At 44.0% G+C, this 9,818-nt stretch overlaps 1 protein-coding gene across 1 annotated transcript; it reads right to left on the bottom strand.

The window, feature by feature from the left end:
* Positions 1-8,259: 8,259 nt before the first annotated feature.
* Positions 8,260-9,582, bottom strand: Gja8 (gap junction protein alpha 8). Its single transcript, XM_004647831.1, has one exon. The coding sequence runs from the start codon at positions 9,580-9,582 to the stop codon at positions 8,260-8,262; it is 1,323 nt and encodes a 440-aa protein (XP_004647888.1).
* Positions 9,583-9,818: the final 236 nt, after the last annotated feature.

Genomic DNA, 9,818 nt, shown 5'->3' with positions numbered 1-9,818 from the left:
AATTTTATTTTACTTTATTTTTTATTTTTTGTTTTAGGGAAGGGTCTACAGGGTATTCAGGGTCTCACTGCTACATCAGACTTGTAGTGATCCCCCTGTTTACAGCCTCCCAAGAGCTGGAATTATGGGAGAAAGTCACCACACCCAGTCTCAATTGCTGTCTCAGCATGTCCCCGGGGGTGGGGCTGGCATGGCAGGCCTGGGGATTGAAACTCTGGCCCCTGTGCCTGCTTGCAGGAGCTTTAATCCGCTGAGCTATTTGGCTGGCCCTAGTGTCTTTATTCTTGCCTTGAGGGACATTGGAAATGGTAGATTGGAAAATGATCAATAGAATACAATGGAAATGATGATGTAAGACTTCCAAGGTTAGCTCATTATAGATGTTGAAACTTGTTTTGTCTCTTGGATCATTTGCTCTGGGTTAATCAGCCACCCATCAAGTGAAACTAACTTTCCACATTAACTTGCTATTCATATAGCTATTGAGTGAATATGTCTTACCATTGCCATCAGATCTCTGATCATTTCAGGCTTTTTCAATATCTGATTGCAACCTCATGAGAGACCTCCAAGCTGCTCCAGAATTCTTGACCTATACACACTCTAAGAGATAATATGTTGTTTTAACTAATTTGGAGTAAATTGTTACCCAGTGATAGATAATCCATGTGTAGATCATCACAGATAGTTTTCCCAAATATTTGCATGATATAGTCTGGGTCTCTATCCTTGTAGCCTTTGATTTTCATGTATTCGCTACTCACTAAAGCAAAGACCACACTTTTTAGGTTTTTTGTTATAGATACATCTAACCTCAATGTATCAATTTATATAAATAGGTGATGCTAGACACCATAACAAATAAATCTTGGTATCTCAGTGAATTAATATGATAGAAGTTTATTTTTAATTTCATGTAAAATTTAAAAGTTCAATTAGTGGAAATTGGTGGGTCTGGGAAGCCCTCTGACCTGCAGCCTGTCAAAGAGTGACATCGTCTGCCTTTAAGGTTGCCCTGGTGACAGCACCTTTAACATATGATTGCTGTTTTCAATATGTGGCTTCTAGAGTTGTTCTCGGTGACAACATCCAGCAATTCATGTGAAATCTCTTTTTCTTCCTTATGACAAAAGAGAGTCTGCTTATGTTCAAGCTTGGAATTTTAGGGAACTTCTTCACTATTAGTGACAGGATCCTCTCTTTCTGGGGAGTGTCTGGTAAGTTGGCTTTCTCTTGTCCTGATATATGTCCTCCTAGCTTGTTCATTCATTCATTCATTCATTCATTCATTCATTCATTCATTCATCACAAAAGTATTAAATGTGCAGTGATATGTAGGATGAAATCTCTGCCTCAAAGTTCCTTGCAGTCAGATATGAGAAGAGCCAGTTAATACAACAATTTGATGAAGTGTTACAGCAGAAAGGCTTACAAGAAGATGGTAACTAATTTTGTCTTGGAAGTTTGTGAAGTTTCCTAAGACAAGAACATTGCGGCTGAATGATTCAGGTTGAGAAAGAACTGACTGTGGTGGTGGTAGGGAGGCAGGACAGAGCAAAGAGTCCTGAAACACGGTGCTCCCGCACTGTTATGTGCCAGGACTGTTCATATTAAGGACCCACCAGTGCTTCTGTAGGGTTGAGACACATGCACACCTAGATGGATACAGAAATGAGGCTACAAAGGCGTGTCGATCCACGGTTGTTATTGGCAAATAAGAGACGAGTTTTGTCTATGTCAAGTGGAAAAAAAGGAACTCTGTGTTATCTTAGCAAATGAAAGGAAGCCTAAAAATCCAAGGTCTGAAACAGAGAGAGAGAGAGAGAGAGAGAGAGAGAGAGAGAGAGAGAGAGAGAGAATAGGGAATAGGTATCTTCTGGAAATCTAGGTGGGTAGAAACTTAATTTTTTTTTTTTTTAATTTAATGTTTTTGGTTGTTACAGGGTTTCACCACACACCTCAGACCCATGATGATTCTCCTGTTTTCAGCCTCGTGAGCACTGGGATTACAGGTGTGAGCCATCATGCCCAGACTCTGGCTGGCTCAGGTCCCCACACTTTGCCAACCAGGTGATTTAGTCAGCTGGGCTATCTCGTGGGCCCTAGGTGGGTAGAAACTATTTGTAAATTTCTTTTCTTTTTTTTTTTTTTCCAACTTATTTATTTTTGTGTGTGTGTGTGTGGCCAGCTCAGCCCACCAGGGGGCGGGGCTGGCTGGCATGTGGTGCTGGGGGATTGAACCGCGGTCCCTGTGCTTTGCTTAGCTTAGCTTGTTCTAAGTGGGTGCTTTAGACCACTGAGCCATGTCACCAGCCCTTCTTTTCTTTTTTAAAAAGAATATATTTAGTGTAGGTCTACAGGGTCTCATTACATAGATGTAGATCAGACTTGTAGTGATTCTCCTGTTTTCAGCCTCCCAAGTGCTGGGATTATAGGCACGTGCCACCACACCCAGTCTCAGATGCCATCTCAGTGTGCCCCGGGGGTGGGACCAGCACCGCATGCTGGGGATTGAACCCTGGCCGCTGCTGTCTGTCTAAGCAGGTTCTTTAATCCACTGAGCTATCTGGTCAGCCCTTGGAAGTTTCTTTAGGGGCTTCTACCAAGATGAACAAATGCAGTTTTCAGTCTCTCTGTTACTCCACTCAAGACTGATATTTCAATGAATGTGTTTGGCCCATTAAAAACAAAACAAAGCAAAACAAAACCACCCTTGGTCCTCAACCAGAAGAAGTTGGGTAAATATGACTAATAGCCCACCAAGACTATATCCAGTTGAGAAAGGGAGCTTCCCATAGGTAAAAAGGAGCTATAATTATAAGAGAAAGAGGATGCTGGATAGATACAAGCAGATACCCTCCTTGTAAAGGGTATTACAGGTGTGCACCTCCATGCCCAGTCTCAATTGTGGTCTCAGCGTGCCCCGCGGGCAGGGCCAGCACTGCACATCTGGGGATGGAACACAGACCCCTGTGCTTGCTTGTAGTTACTTTAATCCCCTAAGCTATTTGGCCACCCCTCTGGGCCTCATTTCTTAAATCTCCCAGCACCCCTCAATACCACCACCCTGGGGACCCATTTTTTAATGACATGTACTCTTGGGGTAACTGAAACCATAGCACTGAGGTGGCCATCTCTTTTCAGTTCTCTTTTCATCTCTTTTCAGTTCAGCATTCTGTGACATACATAGCTCAAAATTGGTAAAGGTGGGAGAATTTATACCAAGAATTTCTGCATGCTGGAGAGAGCTAAATGTTAAATATTTACCAACATTTTACTCCCCCTGCCCTTTCTTCCAAGCCCTCAATCCCAACAGAAGAATAAGTAGAAACTGAGGCAGTCTCTTTACTGTGTAATTTGCCTGATAGGTCAAGAGAAAAAAACAGACATGGTTAAAAGTCAAGTTAGTTTTATTTGTTTTGCATCAGTCTAACATGTAACGATTAGCTCATATAACATAAGATTGAGAAGGGTTGGAAACACAGGGCCACTGTTGCAATCATGCCTCTCTTTTGCCAGTGATTTCTCCATGAAGTTTGTTATGACTGTGTTTCATAGTTGAATCGCTACTCTTTTATTTTTCAGAAAGACAAATGGGCAGACAATGAAATGGAACCATCTGCTTTATCTCCAGACAAATTTGTGAACGCTTTTAGAATTCATTTTCTAATCTAGAAAACTCCCAAAAGACGGTGAGCTAGAGATGTACGTCCCATTGCTACTTTGTGACTACTGTCGGAGCTGAAGATCATCCTCTCCTTCACGTTAGGAACTTCAGTATCTAAGGCAATGGGGACTGAATTACCTTTAATAAAAGTTTTTTTCCTCAACCACATTGCTGGCATTAGACTCTCATTTCCTTGCTCTCCTCCCTTCTCCAAGCACATATTTAGTTATAATACAACATTTTTGAGAAAGTCTCCCTATTTCACTATTACTTTGAGGCACACACTGTATTTTACAGATTATATTTACATTCAGGAGTTTTCCATCCAACCAAGTCAATTTTTTTCATCTAGACTTTGCTAATTTGTGGCATGCAATCACTTGTACATGATATGCACAGAAAAGTAATTCAAGATCAGGGAAGAAGAGAGAAGTAGCTTAGGATAGTGGGATGGAAGATGCTATAGGGGTCTTGGGCTCATTTTTTTTATCCCATGGATGTTTAATGACTTTCCTCAAAAACTAGGGAGGAGTATAGCTTGTTTCTTCTTACCCTTGGCCTTCCATATGGCTTGGGTGAGTGTTTGTGTATGAGGGCCTCTGCACTATCCATGAACTCCCTCACATCGTCAGTCAGAGTCTGTCAGGGGCTGCCGCACCCCTGTACGTAGGATCTGGTAAGAGGAGTACCTTCAGCAGCATTTCAGCAACTAATCCTCACGTGATTAAAGCTGTTCTTTGTTTGTAGTATAATTGAATTCAGATTACATCTCTCTGATTTACTGCCCTCATTTTATTATCTCACTTTCCATCATTATTTTAGTTTACCATCTGTGCAGTATTTAAAACGATGATCATCCTTGTGTACATTTTATAGTATGGATTTAGATATTTTGAGAATGCCTTCTTTTCTTTCCAAATTCTGTTTGAAAAGAGCTATAATGCTTTATTCTTATTCCCACCTAACACTGAGAAAATTGTCACATAGAGTAGGTAAGTCGGGACTGGCATGCCCAGCTTCAGCAAGGGGCAGCCAACAGTCCTGACTCCAATTTCAGTGCTCTTTGTGGGACCCTAGGTCGCACCAACTTTCAGAAATATTTATCCGTTGCTGTGTTGGAAGCGTCACTGTATGATAAGGATCAGTCATGGTGAAAAGTTAGGACTTTAAAGAAAAACAATGTTCGAACTGGTAAATTCAAGAATCATGCAGCCAAGCTTGAAATTTTCTAAGTGAACTCTGAGTAACTCCATCCCCCCTGCTCAAGGGACTCCCCCAGTGGAGGAGCTAAAACTTTTCTCAAGTGGTTAGGCCTTTTCCTCTGGAAGGAGCTACATTTCTGATGTCTGCTGTACAGTATGGTTTTATTGGCACAGCCATGTGCTCCCCAGGTTTATCTAACAAGGGACTGATGTATTGGACATAATGTATTCCATGGGGAGTATAATCCCAAGTCAGTTACAATAATGTTTTTGAAAACAAATCCTGAGGGGGGCAGCTGCACAGAACACAGGCATGCAGTGCTCCCTGAATGGAACCCAGCAGCAGCTGTGTGGAAACTTAAGGTGGGTCACCTTATTCCTTCTTCCAGAGGATGAAAGTATTTGCCAATTTGTCATCCATAATTTTTTAGGTCAAAGAGTCTCAGGTTCCTGCTAAACAGAGAGAGATTTTGTTTCGAGTCTTCTCTGAGAAAACTGATGTATGGAATTTATTCCACATTGAAAAACTCTCACCAAGTAACAGCCAGGCAGGCCAACAAGGGCAAGATGGAAAGCACCCACCTGCCCTTCTTCCCAGTCTCACTGCTGTTGGAGGAATCTTTCGGGGCGTGGTGCCACTCGGCAGGCTCCAGGTGAGGCAGCCAACTCTGTAGTCCTTATGATACCCCTGGAGGTAGGTAGGTGGTAAATGCCATCTCTAGTTGTAGACAGAAAACTGAGGTATAGAGAGGTTAAGGGACAATAGTAACATAGCTACTAATGGCAGAAGTAAAAAAAAGTCCAAGTCCTAGACACCTGGGTCTATGTTTTCCAAAACAGCCTGTTTCTGGGGAAGATGAAGAGTTGAAGTGCTTGCAGTTGAAGCACTGCTTGCGGAGTGGAGCAGATACGAGCCCCAGGGCAAGATGCTGTTCCCTCTGAGGAAAGACACTTAGGTCCCAGCGAAACAAGGAGACCAGCAGCTCTCACCTACATGTCCTGGAACTGTTCCATATAGCACCAGTGGTCTCACTTAGAACAGGACATAGGTGTTTTTTGTTTTTTGGTTTTTTTTTATTCAGTCCTAGTCGAGATAGACACTTTAAAAAAAAAAATTAGTACTGATCAAGGTGGCTGTCCCTAAAATGGAAGCAAACTGTAGGAGCAATAGTGAATCCTGCGGGGTCCAGGAGGCACTCTTTGGTTCTCAGCCTTGGGATTTTGTTACATTTCTCACCAAACATGTCAAGGTTTGTGTTGGAATAATGTTACCTGCAAGAGGTAGCCAGAGAGTCACTTGTCTAGAAGATAACTGTATCTCTTCTATTCAGTTGTCCATTGCTTATACATTCCTTCATTGAAAGTTGTCACTTAGAGTGTCCCAGGTAAAATGTATTTCAGGCTTTCTCTTTTAAATGCAAATTTCCCAGGAGTAGTTCTCAAAAGATCATGCCTTGGACAAGATCGGGTGCATTCAGAGTGGTATGGTTACAGATTGATTATGCCTTAGGATGAAGTTTTTGATCATTTTGCTTTAGGATGGGGCATAAGGAAAGGGAATATTGAGTGTCATGGGAAGAGGAGTTTTTGAGAAGGCTTGTTTTGGAAAATCAGTTCTAAAATGAATATGTTAAAAGAAAGCTGATACCCGAGAGTAATAAAAGAGACTTCCATACTTTGGGATGGTGGCAGCAGGGCAGAAGATAGAACAATGGCAGCTTTGTGGGTTCTTCTTTTGGGCCCCTAGAAGTTTCCTGTGAAGGTCTCTACTTGTCAATTTGATTTCTATCCCTATGACCTGCTCCTCAGCACTGTAGTACAGGAGGCATAACTGCTTTAGATGGGCCACCCTCATTACTACTTTCTCTCTGCTCTGGAAATTGGTCAGTTTCAGGAAAAATTACATCTGGTATAAAATATGTACTGCTCTTGAGGACTTCCCTTGACTTGATTCTATTGAGTTGAATGAGTTGTGGGGAATACAGGGAAGAGGCCCATGAGATTCCTCTTGTTTTCTTTAGCCTTTCTTTCCCTTTCTGGAATGAAGGTTTGGCTTGGACTTGATCCTAATTGTCTGAGTGTCTAGTTTATAGCGCTCTCCCCGCTCCACCCTGTGACACTCTGACTGCTGTTTTGGTACTGTCTTGGGCCTAAGGAAGTCCTGACCACCAACTCTCTCCTCAGTGAAGCCTTGATCAGTGATCTTCAGCTTTGCTTCTGGCTCCCGATGAAAGGTACAGATTGGGTGCTAAGCGCTGATGGCAGAAGTGGAGAACTTAAATAAATAAATAAATAAAAGATCATTGTTGACTCTGGGAAAAAAAACTAAGGCTAAGCCTCAAGCTTAAGGCCTTTTAATTTCACAGGGCCAAGTTTTGGTGTCTTGCTCCTTTTCTGAGGTTGCCTATGAAGAATTCCTTTCACCAACAAGGTTATCACTGCTTCAGAACCCAGGAGCTATAGAGACTCAGAAGAAAGGCCAGCAAGAACTCTGAGCTTGTCCTGAACTGGGGATTTAAATCAAACACTCTGAAGTGGTGAAATGAGGATTGGGTAAAATGAAATAGTCTCCACACAATTAAGTTGAGACTATAGATAATGTGAGCAACACTGCAGGAAAATGGGCTCATTAATGTGAGGTGATCTTGCAAATTGGCGCCCCACAAGTTCAATCTGGTTTGCACACATGTTATTTGGTCCAAAAGGTGTATTTAAAGTAATTGCCAACATTAATTGTTTTTTGAAATTTCAGTGAAAAGTTTGAATTTTTTTTTTTTGAACAATCTGGTGACAGGGTAACACTACAAAATAATTATTACCTAGAACTGACCAGTAGCTGCTCCTGCTCTTCAATGTTGACAGCTCTGCCACATTCCACTGCATTAAAGCAGGCCTGCCTCACCAATTTAAGTCACCAGTTGTGGGATCGTGTAAGTAAGTGATGGAGTTCAAGATCCCTGGTATATGATCATGTAGCTTCTGCTAGAGAAATGCTGGGTCATGCAGTTTGTCTAAATTAGTGAGCTTGGGACAAGACTGGTAAAAGGGTCTGAGGTAAACTTCCTCCTGCAGTTCTGATGGAAAGAATTTCCATGGGAAAACGGAAATGGATACGACATCTGCCAGAAAGTTGGCATAGAGGAGCAGCATAGTCATATGAGACTGGGAGCATCGATGAAACAATGTGTCTACCTTGGTAGCCCTTGAAACACGGGAGAGGCAGGTTTCTAGTGGCACAGGATGCACTGTTTCATTGCGGCACGTGTCCAATCAGGGGTGGAGTGACTGGAGGGGACAGCACACTCAAAGCATGTTGGCACTTTTTTGTTTTATCTCGCCCTAGACTAGCTGGGGGTGGGAGGGTTTTGCTTTCTTTGGCTTTTCTTTTCTTCATATGGTTAGATCATCTGACCTGGCCCGGCTGCTGGCCTTGCTCAGCCTGCTCAGGGGCCTGGTGTCATCACCCGTCAGCTCTGGACACAGTGAGGGTGTCTTCTCAGCTGACAGCCCTTGCTTGCTTACTTTTTCAGCCTGAGGCTCTTCTTTTTCACCCTCCTTTCCCACCCCAGGGGTCTCTACTCTCTCCCCTTCTGGCTCTGCTATTCCCTCCTGCACTTCCAAGGCCGTCTTCTCTGCTTCTGGCTTCTTTTCTTCCACTTCTGGTTCTGCTGCTTCCTCTACAGACGGTTCCTCTCCCTCCACTTCCTGTGCCCCCACCTGAGCATAAGAAGGCAGTGTCTCTTGGTAACCCCGGGAGACATCAGCTAGGGGTCCTGTACTGATCTTCTCTTCCAACTGACTGAAAGGTTTGGCAGAAAGTGGACTGGTCTCCACCATCCCAACTTCAGTCAAAGGGAAATAGTGCGACACAATTTTCTCTTCTTCTAGGAGCTGGTAGCCCTTGGCTTTCTGGATGGAGGAGACAGCAATGGAGTGGAGCGATTTCTCAGGAATCTCCCCCAGTGGCTGCTCTACAGGTCTCTTGAAGGCAGACCGGATCCCCTTCAGACCCAGGTGGCTCATCTCCATGATATTGAGGAAGAGGGACACAAAGGCCACAGACAACATGAACAGGATGAAGATGGTTTTCTCAGTGGGTCGAGACACAAAGCAATCCACCACGTTGGGGCAGGGCCACCGGCTGCAGCGGTAGAGGGGCAGGATCCGGAAACCATACAAGAAGTAGTGACCCACTATGAAGCCCACCTCAAAGAGAGTCTTGAAGATGATGTGGCATATGTAGGTCCTCAACAGAGTCCCTTCGAGCCGGAACTTCTTGGTGCCTTTGCTACTGCTGCTGCTCTTCCTGATGCTGGCCTGATCTGGAGCCAGTGTCCCCCTCTCACAGCCATTGCTCCGGGACTGCTGGCACAGCTCTTCTGCCTCACGGTCCTTCCTCTTCTCCTCCATGCGGACGTAATGCACTGCATGCCCCACGTACATCAGGGAGGGAGTGGAGACGAAGATGATCTGCAGGACCCAGAGGCGGATGTGGGAGATGGGGAAGGCCTCATCATAGCAGACATTCTCGCAGCCAGGCTGCTGGGTGTTGCACACGAAGTCAGACTGCTCATCCCCCCACACAAACTCTGCAGCCGTGCCAAGGATGAGAATCCGGAAGATGAAAAGCACAGTAAGCCAGACTCTGCCAATGACTGTGGAGTGCTCATTCACCTCCTCCAAGATGTTCCCCAGGAAGCTCCAATCACCCATTGCTCACCACCTAGGAAGGAAAAGGCAAAGGCTGAGCAGCCACAGTGCACTCCTGAATGGATATCCTTGCTACCCCAACTCTTGGGGTACCTCTGTTTTCTGGGTTATTGAGCAATCAACAACATATGGATAGCAACTGTTGAACAGGTTGGCAGTAGGAAACATAAGGGGCATTCAAGAACCTGCTTCCACGAGCTTCCTTAAATGTAAAATAGAGTTACTAGTAATACCTGTTC

This window comes from Octodon degus, unplaced genomic scaffold, assembly GCF_000260255.1.
Source record: "Octodon degus isolate 3935 unplaced genomic scaffold, OctDeg1.0 scaffold00331, whole genome shotgun sequence".
Classification (NCBI taxonomy): Eukaryota; Metazoa; Chordata; class Mammalia; order Rodentia; family Octodontidae; genus Octodon; species Octodon degus.
The sequence above is the reverse complement of the archived record's forward strand: the minus strand, read 5'-3'. Positions and strand labels throughout refer to the sequence as shown.